This window comes from Lynx canadensis, chromosome A2 (genome assembly GCF_007474595.2).
Source record: "Lynx canadensis isolate LIC74 chromosome A2, mLynCan4.pri.v2, whole genome shotgun sequence".
Lineage (NCBI taxonomy): Eukaryota > Metazoa > Chordata > Mammalia > Carnivora > Felidae > Lynx > Lynx canadensis.
The window spans coordinates 51,427,585-51,447,924 of NC_044304.2; the positions used below are offsets into that span (position 1 = coordinate 51,427,585).

Consider the following 20,340-nt stretch of genomic DNA (forward strand, 5'->3'; position numbering starts at 1 on the left):
ATGAAAAGCAGTCACAGAACACTAAAATATGCCCTAATTCCAACATCAAAGGGGTAGACTCACATAAAATCAACCCTTTACTGGGCTAAGCACTTTACTGTTTATCCCAAGCATTTGGAGGTCCATTTAAGCTTCACACCGATCCTTCGAAGTGATTATGGGAGGGTATCCAGTTTACAAAAGAGAAAACTGCAGCCTTGCTCAGGATAAAGTACCAGACAGTGACAGAACTACCGCTTGTATCCAGGTAGAATTCTAAGGTGGTGGATGCTTTTTTCTTTTCCTTTCTTTTAAAAATGAGTTTGATGTCCTTTGATCCTTTGTCCTCTGATGGATTGTGGGAGCACTCTTCCTGGAGCTTTTTTTCAATATTATCAATGGCAGCTACCATTTTTCGAGTCTATTCTCTGTATAAGAAAGACTGTAGTAGGCATTCTATATGGGTTGTATAAATTGATTTAATCTATTTCTCTAGCTCACAACCTTAGGCAATAGAGCTCATTAGTACCATTTTATAGATGTGGAATGCAAGGTTTGAGAAGTGAAATGGGTTGTCCAGGGACACAAAACCTGTTGGTGGCAGAACCAAGGCTTGCCCCAGGACTTTTTGCTTTCCTTTCAGGTTCCTTCTGCAGCCGGATGTTTATGGCCACAAAGTGGAACTCTAGTTTATTTGCTCTCACTGATGTTGCCTAATCTCTTGGAACTTCTCTATTTCTGTGTAAAAAAGGGGATAATACTGGGATGCCTGAGTGGCTCAGTTGGTGAAGCATCCAACTCGTGATTTCAGCTCAGGTCATGATCTCACAGTTGTGAGATCAAGCCCCTCATGGGGCTCTGTGGTGGGCATGCAGCCTGCTTGAGATTCTCTCTACTTCTCCCTCTACTCCTCCTCCACTTGAGCATGTGCGTGTGCACACGCTCTCTCTCAACAAAAAAGGGGGATAATACTATCTATAGCCTAGGCCTATGAAAGTTACAGAAAATGATTTATGCAGAGCACATGACAAGTATAGATAAGTGGTAGTTATTATAATAAAGAGGAAGTTTGTAGCCAGTGATCAGACTGTTTGGGTTCAAATCCCAGCTCTGTCACTTGTACCTGTATGATATTCGGCAACTTACCCAACCTCTCTGTGCTTCGGTTTCTCATCTGTACAATGGGGGTAATAACCACACCTACCTAATAGGTTCATTGAGAGGAGTAGGTAAAATGACCCAGGTGAAGTCTGCACATCGTAAACGATCAATAATACTAGCCACTATTAGTGTAAGTTCTCCTCCTACTCTACTTAATAATTCAATTTGCCCTGAAATCTCTCTTATTCTGCTTTCCCCCATTAAGATTTATTACCTTCTAAGATAATAATTCAGTGTGCCACCCCCACTCTCTTTCATCATACTTTGCTTTTATTCTCTAATGTTACCTATCATGTTCTATAGTGCTAAGTTATTTACTTACTTAATATTTTACCGCTTATTGTCTATATTCCTCCAGGGTATGGATTTTGTCCTTTTTTTTCTTTCTTTAAAAAAAAATTTAAAAAATGTTTATTTATTTTTGAAGGAAAGAGAGACAGAGCATGAGCCGGGCGGTGGTGGTGGGGGGGGTGCGCAGAGAGAGAGGGAGACACCGAATCTGAAACGGGCTCCAGTCTGAGCTGTCAGCGCAGATCCCAACATGGGGCTCGAACTCACAAACCACGAGATCATGACCTGAGCTGCAGTTGGTCACTTAACCGACTGAGCCACCCAACACCCCATGTCCTTTTTTCCTCAGAGGCATTGCCAGCACCTAGAACAGTGTCTAGCACATAGTAGCTGTTCAATGAACACTAACCGTTATTATGATAAAGTCTATCTTGTCTACCCTATTTAACTTGCTCTCAATTCCTAATTCCCTTAACCAACTTTCCTTTTTCTTTTTTGCAATAGCACTTACTACCTTTTAACACACCTCATAACTTATTTATTACATACTTTTATTACTTATCATTAGTTTTCTTCTCCCACCATCTAGGTTTTAAGTCCCATGAAAGTAAGGAAGTTTGTAGATTTTCTCCAATCCTGTATCTCCAATACCTTGAACAGTGCCTGGCATATAGTAGGTAATTAACAGAATATTTGTTGAATGAATTCTATGTGGCGGAGCGCCCAAAACACTGGGACTGGAGTCAGAAGTCCTCCTGGGACTGCCACTGAAGTCCTCGTGTGTCCTTAAACGCGTTCCCGCCCCACGTCGCCAGTCGGTCCAGCCGGCGGGGCGGGTGTCGCGCCGCGAGTGGCCGCTGGGGGCGGTGGTGCCAAGCTCCCGGCCCGCCCACTTCCCCGGAGGAGGTGGCTGGCTGGCTGGCTGGGACCCGCCCGCCCTCGGAGTAGAGAAGCCCCGGGTCCCCGCGGGGCTGCCCCAGTTGCCGGCGAGCCTGCCCGCCGGCCTCCGGAGCCCAGCCATGTCCTGCTACATCTACCAGCTGCCCGCCTGGGTACTGGACGACCTGTGCCGCAACATGGACACGCTCAGCGAGTGGGACTGGATGCAGTTCGGTGAGTGGGCTCCCCCTGGCGACCCCGCCACCAAGCCCCCTGCCCACCCCTGTTTAAGTGGGTCCCGAACCGAGGGGTTCTTTGTGCGGCCGTTCCGGGCCGGAGCCTCGTCGTGTATCCTCAGCTGGCCACCACCCCTTATCTGGACACCCCCCCACTCCTCACCACTACCACCGGGATTGTCTGGAAGGTGTTGGACGATCTTAGAAAATTTCTGTTGTTCATCTGTCGCTGAATAATGACCGGCTCGACTTTGCTGTTTACGGTAAAGCTTATTCTAATAGCTCTATCAGCAATTACTGTGCGCTTACTGTGCGTCCCGCCCGGATGCAGGCACTGACACGGATTATCTCATTGAATTCCCACAAGGGCCTATAAAATGCATGTTTCTCTTACACCTTTTTACAGACGTGGAGACAGATTGAGAGAGTGATGGAGTAAATTGCCTACGGGCATGGCGTTGCTAAACGGTTGCTAAACTCCTTGGTGTGTTTGTTTGTTTGAGCTTGGTAATAGGCAGAGAGGGCCTGGCATCTGGGGCGGGGCGGGGGGGACGCTGCGCGCCTCTGGTCCTCCGATTCCCAAGCCGAGGTCTGCATTCCAGGCTCCACCTCCTCCCAGCTGGTGACTTTGGACAAGTTGCTTCAGTTCTCTGAGCCTCAGTTTCTTAATCTGTAAACTGGAGGTTCTTGTGAGTAATGAAAATTACGCAAAGGCACCTGACACTTAAGTGTCAGATTCTTGTAAGTAATAAGGAAGTATTAATAATTATTATGTTTGGGGCGCCTGGGTGGCGCAGTCGGTTAAGCGTCCGACTTCAGCCAGGTCACGATCTCGCGGTCCGTGAGTTCGAGCCCCGCGTCAGGCTCTGGGCTGATGGCTCGGAGCCTGGAGCCTGTTTCCGATTCTGTGTCTCCCTCTCTCTCTGCCCCTCCCCCGTTCATGCTCTGTCTCTCTCTGTCCCAAAAATAAATAAACGTCGAAAAAAAAATTTTTTTAAAAATAATTATTATGTTTGTGTTTGAAGTCATTGTAACTGGTACCACTTTATTTTTAAAATAATCTCTGTATTTTCTTTAAAAAAATTTTTTTTAACGTTTGTTCATTTTTGAGAGAGAGTGAGTGAGAGCGAGCCCTAGTGGGGGAGGGGCAGAAAGAGGGAGACAGAATCTGAAGCAGGCTCCAGGCTCGGAGCTGTCAGCACAGTGCTGGATGCGGGGCTCGAACTCACGCTTAACTGACTTAGCCACCTAGGTTCCCCTAAAATGATCTCTGTATTTTCTTTCGAACTTAGATTATGATATGTACCATTTATACAAGAGTGTATGATATATGCACAGTTGAAAGAATAGTAATAAAATGAACGTGTTTTTGTTATCTATCAGTTTGAGCAAATAATATACCTTTTAACCTAGTGATTCTCAACCATAGGCGATTAAACACATGTCTGGACATTTTTGGTTGTCACAGCTGGGGGCATGCAGTGAGTAAAAGCCAGAGGTGTTGCTAACCACCCTACAATGCACAGGACAGCCCCCTCCACGTAGGATTATCAGGTCCAAAGTGTCAATAGTGCTCAGATTCAGAAACCCCGTTTTCAACCAGTAACAAAAATAATACACGCTTATTGAAAAATAGCGTGGCAAACAAAGATTAGCTCAAATTCCACTACTCAGGGATAACCATTCTTACTTGGATGCTAATATAATAATGATAATAAACAGCAACAACTTTTGCTGCCTACTTCCTATGTGTTAGCAGAGTGCTATGTGATTTATACCTTCTAGTATATAATAATAAATTTACTTATGTGCATGCATTTTTCAAAAATTGTATCATTTTGTACATTCTAATAGCATGCTTTTTTAACTTAAAATATTCAGGTATTTCTCCTTGCCAAGCAATGTTCCTTAGCAACATGGATTTAGGTTTTATTTTTAGCTTGTATTTTTGTTAACTATTTTTAATGGAAAAAGCGACGCATGCATTTATAAAAGTAAATAATACAGCAGGGGTGGGGAGGAAGGTAAATGTCTTTCTTCTTCCGGGTCTTCAGTCTCAGTCGTCTCCCCAGAGGCGGTCACTGCTAACATGTCAGGACACCTCTGAGAAAGTCAGGACACCACCTGATCTTCTAGACTGTTCCTTTGTTCCAATGACCTGTGACTTATCTACTTTGAATGTTTCCTGGGCAGTGGACAAATTTTGTATAGGAGACTCCCTCTAGGTTTTTTTTTTTTTTTTTTTTTTCATGTCGGCCTTGACTGTAAACACCAGAGGAACTTCTGTTCCTAAGATATTTAAAAGGTACACCTGTGGCTTTTTTTTTTTATTAAAGTTTATTTATTCTGAGAGAGAGTGAGCAGGGGAGGGGCAGACAGAGAGGGAGAGAGTCCCAAGTAGGCTCCTCACTGGCAGTACAGTGCCTGATGTGGGGCTGGAACTCACAAACCGTGAGATCATGACCTGAGCCAAGATCAAGAGTCAGACACCTAACCAACTGAGCCACCCAGGTGCCCCCAACACCTGTGGCTCTTTGAAAGCACTTTATGAGATATAATCCATATGCCATACAATTCACCCATCTAAAGTATATAATTCAATGGTGTTTAATATATAGAGAGAGTTGCATATCCATCTCGACAGTTAATCTTAGAACATTTTCGTTGCCCCCAAAAGAAACCCTATGCCCCTTGATTGTCAACCCCAACATTCCCACCACATACCACTCATTTTCCTCAGCTTTGGGCATTACCTATTCTGGACATTTCATAGAAATGGAATCATATAACGTGTAGTCTTTGGTGATTGGCTTCTTTCATATAGCATTAGTGTTCAAGATTCATCTCTGTTGTACCATGTATCAGTGCTTCATTTCTTTTTATTGCTGAATAATGTTGCACAATTTATTATCCATTCACCAGTTAATGGGGTTAACATTTGGGTCCTTTCCACTTTTTGGCTGTTTGGAATAATGCTCTTGTGCATACTTGTGTACAAGTTTTTATGTAGATATATGTTTTCATTTCCCTTAGTAGATACGTAGGAGTGGAATTACTGAGTCATATGGTAACTTTATATTTAACGTTTTAAGGAAGTGCCAGACTGTTTTCGATATTGTCTGCACTATTTTACAGTCCCTCCACCCGTGTACGAAGGTCCAATTTCTCCATATCCTCCCCAACACTTGTTATTATCTGTCTTTTCACTGCTACCCATCTGAGCAGGTGTGAATGTAATTGTAATTTTGATTTGCATTTCTCTAATGACTAGTGATGCTGAGTATCTTTTTATGTACTTGTTGGCCCTCTGTACATCCTCTTTGAGGAATACCTCTGATTTTTTAGACCCTGGAGACACCAGAATTGCTCAAAGTCTTCAAAGACTTCCAATTGTGATTTAGGATATAATCCGAGCTCTACCAGGCTTTCCCGATCTGTCACAATCTGACTCCCACTGACTTCTGACCTCTTCTCCTTCCACACTTGCTCTTGCTTGCCCTGCTTTCAGCCACATTGGCCTCCCTGGTCCAGGCTCAGGGCCTCTGTACTTGCTGTTGCCTCTGCCTGGGACATTCCTCCCCCAGTGTTCACCATGGCTGCTTAGTTCCCTCTTGCCGCTGTAACGAATTACCACAAATTTAATGGCTTAAAAACAACACACATTTATCATGTTACAATTCTGGAGGTCACAAGTCCTAAAATCAAGGTGTTGGCAGGGTTGCATTCTTCCTGGACGCTGTAGAGGAGAATTCATTTTCTTGCCCAAATGTATCAGCTTCTAGAAGGCTGCCTGCTTACGTTGGCTTGTGGCCTCTCCCTCCACCTTCAAAGCCAACAGCAAAGCATCTTCAAATCTCTCTCTGACGTCTGCTTCTGTTACTATATCTTCTCTGAATCAGACACTGCTGATTCCCCCTTGTAAGGACCCTTGTGATTACATTAGGTCCACTCCGATCATTCAGATAATCTCATCTCAGAACCCTTAATGTGAGCCCATCTGCAAAGTCGCTTTTGTCACTCAAGGTGGTTTTGGGGTTTAGGATACTGACATCTTTGGAGGGCCATAGCCCTTCTGGTCTCAGTTCATACTTCACCTTATTCCAGAGGCCCACCCTGCCCCCCTGTTACTCTGTACCACCACTGTGTTTTATTTCCTCTGTTCCACTTAACATACTTTGATATTACCTCATTCCTTATTTATTTATGTGTCTCTCTCCCTGGAGAATGTAAGCACCATGAGTGCAGAGACCTCACCCATCTGGTTCACTCCTGTATTCCCAGAGTCTAGGACAGCACCTGGCCAGTGGGCAGACATTCAACAGCCACTTGAACAAATGATGAGCTGAAGGATGTAGGAATGGCAAGGACGGGGTGGGTGTGCACTTTTTACCCCACTGAATTGGCTTTGGCCCATGGTCAACCAGCTCTCCGTGTTGGCATGGGGCTCGCTGGGCTGGGAGCTAGCCATGTTGCCCGTTTAGCTGCTCCTTGCCAGATCACAGTATTGTCTGTCTTCCTCTTCATCAGCACTAGTGATCGCCATTGTCCTTCCATTGCTAAAGAGTCTTTGCTTCTGTGAGTCATTTAGAAAAGAAAAGAGGGGGGCGCCTGGGTGGCACAGTCGGTTAAGCGTCCGACTTCAGCCAGGTCACGATCTCGCGGTCCGTGAGTTCGAGCCCCGCGTCAGGCTCTGGGCTGATGGCTCGGAGCCTGGAGCCTGTTTCCGATTCTGTGTCTCCCTCTCTCTCTGCCCCTCCCCCGTTCATGCTCTGTCTCTCTCTGTCCCAAAAATAAACAAAAACGTTGAAAAAAAAATTTAAAAAAAAAAAAAAAAAGAAAAGAGGGGTACTTGGGTAGCTCAGTCAGTTAAGCATTTGACTCTTGGTTTTGGCTCAGGTCATGATCTCCTGGTTTGTGAGTTCAAGCCCCGCAATGGGCTCTGCACTGACTGTGCAGGGCCTGCTTGGGATTCTCTCTCTCTCTCTCTCTCTCTCTCTCTCTCTCTCTCTCTCTCTTTCTTTCTCTTTCTTTCTGTCTCTCAGAATAAATAAATAATAAACTTAAAAAAAAGAAAAGAAAAGATAGTCCCTTAGGGCAGATTGTGGTACTGGGGGGTACGTGGGGTGGGAAGATCCTTTGTCAGGTGATTTAGAAAATCACATGGCCACATATGCGTGCTCTTTGGATTTGGCAACTGTTGGGAGACATTGTGGCTGCTTCCTGTTCATTTCCCTATGATTACAGTGGCATCCATTTTTTGTCTTAGGGGAAGACAGGCTTCTTACAGCGTCACCCACCCAGGTGTTTTCCAAAGGGCCCGAGGGCAGGAGTTGCTTTGTTGGACTGCTCTGCATCTTGCTCAGTCATGCATGTGCTAGCCTTTGTGCATCGCCCTGCTTTGTCCCGGTCTAGCTGTGTGATTTTGGGCAAGTGACTGCCTCTCTCTCTGAGCCTTCTGTTTCCTCATCTACAAAATGGGAGTGAGTTGCTGAGATGCTTAGAGGACATGTTAGGGTCTTTCGTGTTTTCTCCTTCTCTTAGCCATGGAGGAGTCCCATTAATCCTGACAAGGGTCATTTGACCCTACATCACTTCCCACTGGCCAGGAATCATTTCAGGAGGCTATGTCTTATCTGTTTCAGAGGGCTTTGAGCATGAGGCAAGGCTTACTACTATCAGTGAACGAACTCCTGCAGGATTCGGGGACTCAGATCCGGTGGGATGGTCCCATGTGGTCTTAACCACAGAGAACAAAACCAGGTTTTCATAGAACGTAGATGGCTTAATAATTACAGTTAACACTTATATTTTCTATGTATGAAGCATTAGTCCAAGTACCTCTGTATATATGACTAATCTGATCCTTGCAACAGCTTCTGAGGCAGGTGCTATTGTTATCCTCATTTGCAGATGAGGAAACTGAGGCACAGGAAGAGGTGAAGGTCCTTCCTAAGTAGCAGAATAGGATTTTGAACCCTGGCCTCAAAATCCAAAATCTAGGCCCTGAACCACCCCTGTCCTGTCCTGCTTATATAAATATGTATTTTTATATCTGTAGAAAAGTTTGGAAGATTAGAAGCAAAAGTATGACCAGTGTGGGATGATCACAGAGACTTTGATTTCATCCTGTTAGCCAATAATGACCAAGTATTTCTTGTGTGTGCTGAGAAAAGAGCTGGGAACTTAGCAGGGCCCTCAGTGCTGACTCATTCCCCCAAGATCTCTATCTTGCCTTGACCCTGTTTTAAGGGCCTGGTTAGACGTTGATAGGTTAATGCGTTAAGAATTGTCACTTTCATGCAAATGTGCTTTCATGGAAATGTTCAAAGTGCAAGGCACCTCAGGGCTGAGTTCCTATTTCTCTTGTGTTGCCTGTAAGGAAAGCTCACCCCACAAAGGTGTGGTGGAACACCACACCAGGGTTTCTGTTTTTCCCACTACCTCTGAAGAATGCGAGGCGTGCTGTGCCGGTGAACAGGTGAATAGCCGTGTGCATAGGGAAGGGGGCAGGGAGAGGTGTGGGGGAGGTGTTCCTTCCTCTTCCCTCCCCTCTTTTCTCTCAGCTTCTAGAAGCAGCCCCTGACCCTGCTGACATCATTTCCCACTGACCAGGAATCTGGCCTGGGGTTTCCAGTGACTAAAGTTGCAACTGAGAACTTTCCATCCCCTAACAGGCTTTCTCTCTGCAGAAAGATTGAGGCTGTCTCAGTCTTTCCCATTCCTCCAGAGGGAGGGGATTGTGCAATGTGATCATGTCACTCCCTGGCTCTGAGGTCTTCTGTAGGTAGTGACTGTGGCTCTTAGGATCAAGTCCAAACTCTATATAGCCCGGCCTTCGAGGCCTTTAATGTAGTCCTGAGTTTTATCTCTTGCTTCCCCTTCCCCACTCAGTTCACTTATGTTTGTATTTTTCAAACAGAAATCTCCATGGGCTTCTGGTTTATTCACCACGGTATCTCTACAGCTTGTCACAGGCTTGGAGGACAGAAGTGCTCAGTGATGTTTTGCCGAATGAATGAACGAATGAACGAACAACTTGATGTTTATATGCATTCCTGTTCCATGATTTCTGAAAATCTGGAACTGAAGCGTGATTATTTTATTCCTAATTAGGACAAAAAAAGCCTCCTTCACTTTAGTAAACTCAGTGGAATACATGTGACCATTCAAAATGCCATTTAGCAAGAGTTTGTAACAACTCAGAAAATGCTGATGGTGTAATGATAGTAAATGAGAGCAGGATGCAAAATCTTACAGTCCAGCAACAGTGCATCTAGAACCGCTCCTGTGTGGAGGGGAGGGGAGAGGAGAGTTTTGGAAAGAGAAAGTACCCTAGTGGGATGCTGTGTAACATGTTATATTGGTGTTTTTCTCCCCTTTTTTTTCCAAGTTTTCTTTAGTGAACAACCATTAATTTTATCATGAAAAATGGAAAGCAGGAATGCTTTATATTTAGTATTGCCAGCAGCAGCCACCTGCAAATTTTGTAGTGTTTCTGAGTTGGCAATGTGCTTTTAGATGCATGAGCTCTCTTTTTTTTTATTTTATTAAAATAATTTTTTAATGTTTATTTTATTTTTGAGAGAGACAGAGTTCCAGTGGGGGAGGGGCAGAGAGAGGGAGACACAGAATCTGAAGTAGGCTCCAGGCTCTGAGCTGTCAGCACAGAGCCTGATATGGGGCTTGAACCCATAAACCATGAGATTGTGACCTGAGCTGAAATTGGACGCTTAACTGACTGAGCCACCCAGGCGCCCCTAGATGCATGGTCCTTCTTGATGCCTGTAACAGTTCTATGAGGATGCTGGGCCATGGGTTCATTTGTTCCTTGGTTTTTTCGTTCGTTCATTCATTCATTCATTCATTCATTCATTATTCCCCCTCCCTTGCTGCCAAGGCTAGGACTTAGGGGTGAGGAGAATGAGATGCCCAGGGCAAAATTTAAGGAGGCACCTACTTTCCAGCTACTTCTCTAACTTCTGAGATCAGCCCTGAGAGTGAGCTTTTGCCCCTGAGTGCCTTAAGTTTTGCCCCTGAGTGCCTCCTTTGCCTCACCTTGGTCCTGGTCTTGCCCCCACTCTGTACCAGGTGCTGTTCTCTGCTCTGGGGATCTAACAGTGGACAGAACAGATAAAACTTCCTGTCTACATGGAGCTTCTGTTCTAGGAGGGGAGGCAAGAGAAGTTCTATTACCTGCCCCCTCTTACAGTTGAGGAAACTGAGGCTCCTACCAGTGAGGTGACTTGCCCATAACGGACAAGCAGCTAAAGCTCAAAGTCGCCCCTGACCCTCTCCTCCAGTGGGCTCTCTCCTAAGTTTTGTGTGGCTGTGAAGTTGATATTTACACTGAGGTGTCAAAGTGCCAGTCCCATGGGTGTCAGGTGGACTCAGTGCTATAACTCGGGCTGCCTATGGATCCCAGCTACAGGTAGAATTTCAGGTGTGAAGGGGAGCGAGTGAGAAGCTACTGCGGACAAAGGCCGCTAGCCTGGTGACCCTCTGGTGGAAGTACTGCCTTTCTGACGCTGAGATGGCCTCTCGCTTGCCTTCCAGCCTCGTATGTGATCACAGACCTGACCCAGCTGCGAAAGATCAAGTCGATGGATCGGGTGCAGGGCGTGAGCATCACGCGGGAGCTTCTGTGGTGGTGGGGCATGCGGCAGGCCACCGTCCAGCAGCTGGTGGACCTTCTGTGCCGTCTGCAGCTCTACCGCGCCGCCCAGATCATTCTGAACTGTGAGTATCCAAGGCGGCCCGCTCAGCCGCCCGCGAGCAGGTTTCCGCAGGAGCCGCACCCTCTGGCCTTGGAACTTTTCTTCACCTTAGAAAAAAAACGTAACTGACAGAATTTACCACCCAACTAAGAAATTACCTCTGGGAGAGCAGTTGGGTGGCCAGGGAACCAGATATTGGAGAGAGACTTTTCTTTTTTTTTTTTTTTTTTTTTTTTTTTTTTTTTAAATTTTTTTTTTTTCAACGTTTATTTATTTTTGGGACAGAGAGAGACAGAGCATGAACGGGGGAGGGGCAGAGAGAGAGGGAGACACAGAATCAGAAGCAGGCTCCAGGCTCTGAGCCGTCAGCCCAGAGCCCGACGCGGGGCTCGAACTCACGGACCGCGAGATCGTGACCTGGCTGAAGTCGGACGCCCAACCGACTGCGCCACCCAGGCGCCCCGGAGAGAGACTTTTCTATAAGTTCTTCTGTACCTTTAAAAGTCTGCTTCTCTATTCCAAAAGTACATTTAAAAATAACGATTAAAAAGATAGCTATACAGAAAAATCCAAAAGAGTCTACAGTAAAAAATGATTTATGTCGTCATCCTATATTCTCAGTTTTACTCCCCAAGAAGGTAACCACTATTAACAATGTCATGCCTATCTTACTGGAAGTTTTCTGTGCATTGGCTAACATATATGTGACATCTACAACTACTTTTTTTTAAAGATTATATTTTTAAGGGAATCTCTACAGCCAACGTGGGGCTCAAACCCACAACTCCAAGATCAAGGGTCAGTTGTACACTCCACTGACTGAGCCATCCAGGTGCTCCTGTATTTTGAGTTTTTAAAATGATTTTATTTTATTATTTTTATGTGTATTTTTTAAATGTTTTTTTTTTGAGAGAGAGAGCGGGGGAGGGGCAGAGAGAGACATGGGGATAGAGGATCCAGAGCCGGCTCCGTGCTGTCAGCACAGCAGTAAGCCCGACATGGGGCTCGAACTCACTCTCGAACCATGAGATCATGACCTAAGCCAAAGTCAGATGCTCAACTGACTGAGCCACCCAGGTGCCCCTTAAGTTTTGGTTAATGTTTGTACCAATATTACTGGAGCACCTGGGTGGCTTAGTTGGTTAAGCATCCAACTCTTGATTTCGGCTCAGGTTATGATTTCAAGGTGGTAAGATTGAGCCTGCATCAGGCTCTGCACTGAGCGTGGAATCTGCTTAAGTTTCTCTCTCTCTCTCTCTCTCTTTCTCTCCCTCCCTCCTTCTGCCCCTTCCCCGATTGTGTGTGCTCCCTCTTTCTCTAAAATAAAAACTGGAGAGCCTGGGTGGCTCAGTCAGTTAGGCATCTGATTTTGGCTCAGGTCATGATCTCACAGTTTGTGGGTTCGAGCCCCATGTCGGGCTCTGTGCTGACAGCTCAGAGCCTGGAGCCTACTTTGGATTCTGTCTCCCCCTCTCTCTGCCCTTCCCCTGCTCACACTTTGTCTGTCTGTCTCTCTCTCAAAAATAAAATAAAACATTAAAAAAATAAACAAAAATTTAAAAATTAAAAAAATATCTGGATCAGTATTACCAAATTACCCTCTTACCCGCTATTACAACAGTGGTGGGAACGTATTTAGCAGGTAATAATCGTTCTCTGCCATGAAGAGATGCTGCAAAATTGAAGTAGAATTATGCCAAGTGCCTTGTGTTCAGCCAATGCTTAGCAGAAGGCAGGTAGGGTCATGGCTACTCCCATCTAGAACCCACCCCTTCTCATGTCTCCAAAGAGACAGTGTGGGGCAGCAAGCCGGTCTTTTATTTTATTTTATTTATTTATTTTTTTAACGTTTATTTATTTTTGAGACAGAGAGAGACAGAGCATGAACAGGGGAGGGGCAGAGAGAGAGGGAGACACAGAATCAGAAACAGGCTCCAAGCTGTCAGCACAGAGCCCGACGCGGGGCTCGAACTCACGAACCGCGAGATCATGACCTGAGCTGAAGTCGGACGCTTAACCGACTGAGCCACCCAGGCGCCCCAACAAGCCGGTCTTTTAATAGGTACTTTCTGAGCCCCTGCCTAGTGCCTGGTGCTGTCCTAGTTTCTAGACGACAGTGATGGGCAAAGCGACAGGTCCTTTGCCCTCATGGAGGATATAGTCATATGAAGATATAATCAATGGACAGGAAAATAAATAAAAATAATAGGTTGGAGTGAGCAGGCAGGAGAGTCTCCTAGAAGATGTTAGTCATGGAAGGCTAAGAAGTCGGAGAAGGTGAAATTGGAGGGATGGAAAGGAGACAGCCATGTGAAGAGCTGAGGTAAGAGAGCCCAGGGAGAGCACTGGATTTTGAAGGAACCAGCATGAAGCTGGTGTGGGAGTCAAGAGCAGTGCATTCTGAGCCACAGAGACCTGCAGAAGACCCTGTGTAGGCTCTGGTGTCATCCTGTCTGGGGCTTTTGGTCTGGGAAGAAGCTGGCTGAATCAATAGACACAGGTTCAACACTTTCCTGACTGTACCTCAGGACTTCTGGAATCATGGAGGGCTTCCAGGAGGAGGGATGGTAGGATCTAGAGCAAAGAGCTGATTGATGGGGGCTTAGAAACCTCCACCCTCAGAGGTGGCAGGAGAATAAGGGACATTGGGGTGGCCCTGCGGGTGAGGGGATCTAGAGGTGAAGCCCAAGGCAGGATTTCGGGTACACCACAGGGGTAGATCACCTCTTGGGCAGGGAAGGCTAGTGGGACAGTGAGACCATCTCTCGCCCTTAGGCACGTAGTGATTCTTCAGGATTTCGGGTGTCCGGGGACACAGGGCTTCTGCACACCCATCAGATCTTATTAGATGAAGGACCGTTCCTCTGCTGGCAGGATTCTCTGCCTGGGGCAGGATGTGGGGAAGATCCTGCTTACACAGCAAGCAGTGACACACCAGTGTGGGACTCGGCCTGTTCCCTGCCTCCAGGCCCTAGCAGCGTAATCTCTGAATCAAGAATGGGCACATCTCAAAACATGGCCACCCCCAAACTTCTGCAGCCTCTGCCCCTGTCTGGCCAGCCTCCCCCAGCTCACCATCTTCCTCAGACTGGGGAGGGATAGTCTGCTCAGCCCCCAGACTCCCCAAGCCTTTGGGAACTTCCTGAAACCCCTCCCTACCCTGCCAGCCCTTCTGTCCTGAGAGGGTACCCTTAAGTCCAGTCAGACAGCATCCTTACCCTCACATCCCCAAGGCCAGGTCCTCATCTGGGTCAGCCGGGGGTGGCTGTGGTTTTACAGGAAGGTGGTCAGGCAGTGTGGCTAAGCCCTATTGTTACATGGGCAGGTCCTCCCTTTCCCTGAGCCTTAGTCCCGCCTTTGTCCAGTGGGGGTGGGCTGGATGCCGTCTGAGCCCCCTCTGGACACTCGTGGTGCCGTGGCCCCCATTGTCCCTCAGACCTTGTTGGTTGGTGTGACCGACGCCTGCCCTGTTTAGCCATGCGTAGACCCTGGCTCTGGCTTCTCTGTGTCCCCAGAGCCTGGCACGTGGTGGATATGGAGATACGATTAGCACTGACTATGTCCTCAAATATTTTTCACCTTTTGAGAGATTTAATGGTAAACTCTTAATGGGTTGGAAAAGAGGCAAGGAGGGAAGGGGCCGCTGGAGGTGAGGGGAAATGCCACTGGGTCAGATGCAGTCAGAATCTAGCGGCCTGGGCTTCTCCAGCCTAGCCCACTTCGGGGAGGGGGCCAGTGGGTTGGGGCCCGCACGACACCCTGGTTTTGTCTCTGCTGAGCGGCTGAAACACTACCGGGATGTCCTGAGCCCCGAAAGCAGACAAGTACCAGGCATTGAGACAGGCCTCTGGTTGGACACATCAACTCGCCATTGACGTCAAAACCTGACTGTTGACTAATCTTGAACATGTTCTTAACGATTTGAGGTCAACACACAATGTAGTGCCAGATTTAAAGAAGCCACTCATTGCGGCACGACACTTTAAGCTAACTATATTGACTGAGCCCTGAGCTGCCTGCTTGCCTCCTCCCAAAAGCCCCTTGAGGTGGGTGCTCTAAGGAGCCCCTTCTCCACCTAAGGAGACTGAGGCCAAGAATGGCTCAGTGACTCCCCCAGGGGCATAATTCTGGTCGTGGGTACAGATGGAGGTCACACCCAGGCGTATCTGGATCCAACGCCCTCATGCTTAGCATTTCTCACAGAAACTTCACTGAACACAGCATTTGGGCTTCCAGGCAACAGTGATTTTTTTTCTGTCAGCCTCTCTTCTGTTTAGAATTGTACTCAGATCCCCGCTTTCCTGGTCCAGCTGCCCTCAACCTGTCAGGACTGTGGGAGTCTACCTTTGCCCCTCAAACCTCTCCTCTCTCCCCCTTAGCCCCTGAGGAAGAGAGACTAACACTTGTTTCCACATCCACAAATCCCCTCGATGTTCTTCTGACAGTCTGGTTGTGTTTTTACTATTGTTTTACGTCCTCAAGCAGGACACTTCCCCTTTCTATTTTTGTCATTAGTTAAAAAAAGTGCCATAAATCTCTGCCCCTTTTTGGAGGTAAATATAGAGGGCATATTCTATATGTGTGAAGCGTTTTAAGTTTCTGTATTCTGACTAGTCAAAGCCATTTTCCCTTCCCTAATCAGAACTTAGTTAAACCTTATTTTGCATTTGCTTGAGGAAGATTGCTTATGAACTTGATCAGCTGCTTCCGGCAGTTTGAGAACCTGATGTCTGCCTACCACTTCTTTTTTTTTTTTTTTTAATTTTTTTTTTTCCAACGTTTATTTATTTTTAAGACAGAGAGAGACAGAGCATGAACGGGGGAGGGGCAGAGAGAGAGGGAGACACAGAATCGGAAACAGGCTCCAGGCTCTGAGCCATCAGCCCAGAGCCTGACGCGGGGCTCGAACTCCCGGACCGCGAGATTGTGACCTGGCTGAAGTCGGACGCTTAACCGACTGCGCCACCCAGGCGCCCCATGCCTACCACTTCTTAAAGGGCCTCTAGAATAGATTTGATAGAAGCATGCTTGGAAACCGCACACACCAGAGGTCCTAGGTATAAATTGGCTTCCTTAGAGACTATATTTGTATTTGTATCTCCAGGTGCTATATTTGTATTTAACAGAGGCCTTCTGAAGATTGTATCTGAACTGAAGGGCAGTGTGTGGGGTCCCCTGGGGGCCACATTGCATCTAGTCTCTTGAAATCAAGTACTGTGGGTGGTCGCTGTTCTGACTGTGTAGAGACCTGGGTCTGTGGGTCTCTGTCCCTTGGTATTTTCTCCACCTTCATTGCCAAGACTGTTGTTATTCTGTTTGCCAAACTCCTAACATTAAATGTGATGAGAATTAGAATAGGGGCACCTGGGTTCCTCCAACTGAAACATCCAGCTTCTGTGCAGGTCCTGATCTCATGGTTCGTGAGTTCAAGCCCCACATTGGGCTGTCTGATGTCAGCATGGAGCCTGCTTTGGATCCTCTGTCCCCTTGTCTCTCTACCCCTCCCCTCCCTCTCAAAAATAAATGAACATTTTAAAAAATGCCTTAAAAAAAGAATTAGAATACATTAGTACAGAAGGCTTACTACCCAACTGCCCATTCCTCTAGCAAATTTGTTTTCCAGCGTCAACCCCTTTTTATTCTCTGAGCCATCTCTTGGTGGTTGTCTGTATTAACATTTCTGGTTCACTGCTGTTACTAAGGGCAGACTCCAGTACTTAAATAAGGTGCACGCCTAAATTGCCACCCAAGCTGTCGGCCAGGACCTAGTCACATGATAGCACCTAGTTGCAGGGGAGACTTGGGGAATGTAATCTGTAGCTGGGAGGTTGTGTGCATAACTAAAGCTTCTATTACTCTAGAGGAGGAGGGAATAAATATTGGAGGGTCAGCAGTCTCCCTAGAATTTTCCCCTTTGGGCTACCCAAATATCCATTTATACCTGTCTTCCCACAACTAAAACGTGCTCACCCCTTCCCCAAGAGAGACAGGCCCGAGGCCCTAATCAGTGTCTTCCTTTAGCTCAAGGCCCAGGATCTGTGGGTGATGTGTAGTCCTTGGGATCAGCCCCCAGTGGTCCAGAACCTCTCCACCAAAGAGGAGTTACCTGCTCCCCTTCCCCCAGCACACTCAGAACCCCAGTGGTGGTATCTGCACAGGGAGACACGCTCACAACTGTCCCATTTGAAATGAGAAACATGCTGTGGTCACTGATCTGTAGCAGTAGACATCTGGCAGAGCAGCAGGTGTAAAGGTCCATCCCGGCCAAGGGAAGTAAGTTTTTGGCTTGATTCATCTGCACCCCTTGTTCTTCTTGGTAGATCAGGGGTTCTCACTGCGCCAGACCTCCAGGCATCAGCATCACCTTGACCTTGTTAGGAATGCAAATTCTGGGGTCTCACCTCATCTTCGGATTCAGAAACTCCAGGGGTGGGGTCTGGGTCTCTGTTTTACAAAGGGGTGAGGGATGGGGGCAGGCACTGGGGAGAGCTTCCCTGTTCATTATTCCCTGTGGCCTCATCTGAAGTGGGAAGTGAGAAAGGTCTGACCTTAGGGAGGGCCACTTGGCTTGCACAGCCCGCTTCCTGTTGGTCTGGGAAGTGTAGTTTTTAGCCAGGCAATCATATGTCTAGCTAAAACTTCTAGAATGTGTGAAGACAAGGGGAATGGGCATTCTCTGCCTTATTAGTACTGTCTCTAAATAATGTGCTTATACTGACCCTTTCATATTTATTTTTATTTTTATTTTTTTAATTAAAAAATTTTTTTAGGGGCGCCTGGGTGGCGCAGTCGGTTAAGCGTCCGACTTCAGCCAGGTCACGATCTCGCGGTCCGTGAGTTCGAGCCCCGTGTCGGGCTCTGGGCTGATGGCTCAGAGCCTGGAGCCTGTTTCCGATTCTGTGTCTCCCTCTCTCTCTGCCCCTCCCCTGTTCATGCTCTGTCTCTCTCTGTCCCAAAAATAAATAAAAAAAAGTTGAAAAAAAATTAAAAAAAAATTTTTTTTTAATGTTTATTTTTGAGAGAGGGAGAAAGACAGTGCAAGCAGAGGAGGGGCAGAGAGAGAGGGAGACACAGAATCCGAAGCAGGCTCCAGGCTCTGAGCTATCAGCACGGAGCCTGACGCAGGGCTCAAACTCATGAGCTACGAGGTCATGATCTGAGCTAAAGCCAGATGTTTAACCAACTGAGCCACCCAGGTGCCCCTAATTTTTTAAGTTTTCTTTATGTATTTTGAGAGAAAGAGAGTGTGGGCACACAAGCAGGGAAGGGGCACAGAGCGAGGGAGAGAGAATTCCAGGCAGGCTCTGCACTGTCCACACAGATCCTGATGCAGGGCTTGAACTCAAGAACTGTGAGATCACGACCTAAGTCGAGACCAAGAGTAGGATGCTTCACCTAGTGAGCTACCCAGAGGCCCCTCATATTTATTTTTAAATGCAACATACAAACTTTATTTTATTTTTTTTAAATGCAGCATGCAAACTTTTAAAAAAAGAATTTATTTTTAAGTAATTTCCACATCCAACATGGAGCTCGAACTTAAAACCCCAAGATCAAGAGTAGCACGTTCTACCACCTGAGCCAGCCAGGTACCCCTAAACTTTATTTTTTTAAATTCAACATATAAACTTAAAAAAAGTTTATTTATTGAGAGAGAGAGGGAATAGAGAGAGAACAAGTGGGGGAAGGCAGAGAGAGAGATGGAGAGAGAGAGAGAGAGAGAGAGAGAGAGAGAGAGAATCCCAAGCAGGCTCCACGCTGTCAGTGCAGAGCCTGATGCAGGACTTGATCTCAAAACTGTGAGATCATGACCTGAGCTGAAATCAAGAGTCGGACCCCTAACCAATTGGGCCACCCAGGTGCCCCACAAACTTTTTTTTAATGCATCATACAAAGCTTATTTTTTTGTCCTTTTCCTATTTATTAATTTAAATATTATCCACTAATTTCCTAGAAGAATATTTGGCTTATACATAACTTCTCTCCCTTTAAAAAAAAATTTTTTTTTTTCAATGTGTACTTATTATTGAGAGACAGAGCATGAGCATGGGAGGGTCAGACAGAGGAGGAGACACAGAATTTGAAGCAGGCTCCAGGCTCTGAGCTGTCAGCACAGAGCCCGGCACGGGCTCAAACCCACCAACTGCAAGATCATGACCTGAGCTGAAGTCGCACACCCAACCGACTGAGCCAGGCGCCCTTCTCTCCCTTTCTAATACATTTATGTCACAATTTTTAGTTCCTCAGTATATTGCTTTTGTAACATTTAAAGAACATCCTTACATTTCTGGTTCTTTCTTGGTCAGCTCTAGGCAATGCCTATTGATTCCCCACTTTGTGAGATGAAATTGCCCATTTTCTTGCCCTTTCTTACCCTGTTCTGTCCACTTTCACCTCCCAACTTTGGGTGAAGACCAGTTGTAAGTAGTCCTCCATGGATGTTGTTATAGCTCCAGGCTCTGGTAAGCCCACAGGGAAGAGCTGGCTCTTGGGTGAAACCCTAATCTCAGGGTCAGGACATGCAGGGGAATGCTGTCTGTGTGTCCTGGTTGATAGATGTCTGTGATGGGGAAAGTACTGTGTGCATAGGGCATCTGCAGGGCGAATCATAGTCTAGAGTAGCCTTTCCCAAAGCATGGGTCTCAGAAGAGTACTCCAGCCAGATACCCCTGCTGCAAACCAAAAGCTCATGAATAACTAAACTTGGGCAATGCTGTATGCTTTATCAGTGGCCCCTACCTTTGGAGATTCACAATGTAAACCATCATATTAAGGCTCTGATAAGTCCTGTAGCAAAGACCTGCTTAGGCCCATGTTTCCATTTATATTTGATCATGGGACCCCTTTTGATGTGATACTTGGAAATAATCCCACGGAACCAACACACTGTGGGAATCACTGCTGTAAAGAATGGTGACCATGGTGAAATTGCCAGACATTTCAGAGAGGCCTCATGATGGAGAGACCAGGGGATCAGGAGCAGACTTTTATGGTCAGGCTGCATTCAGCATCAGAAGAGTCTGTCCCAGGGGGCCAGGGCTGACCATCACCCTGGGGCTCAAAACATGAAGATCCTACTC

The 20,340-nt window shown here is 46.6% G+C and overlaps 1 protein-coding gene across 3 annotated transcripts in view; it reads left to right on the forward strand.

Annotated features, from left to right (window-relative positions):
- Positions 1 to 2,359: 2,359 nt before the first annotated feature.
- The window catches only part of IRAK2 (interleukin 1 receptor associated kinase 2), a 63,480-nt gene continuing 45,499 nt past the window's right edge, over positions 2,360 to 20,340 (forward strand). For all 3 annotated transcript variants that reach the window (XM_030307391.1, XM_030307390.1, XM_030307392.1), the window contains exons 1-2: positions 2,360 to 2,544; positions 11,100 to 11,282. In XM_030307391.1, the coding sequence (XP_030163251.1) occupies positions 2,451 to 2,544; positions 11,100 to 11,282 (277 nt within the window). In that variant the 5' untranslated portion in view covers positions 2,360 to 2,450. The remainder of the gene's footprint in view (positions 2,545 to 11,099; positions 11,283 to 20,340) is intronic.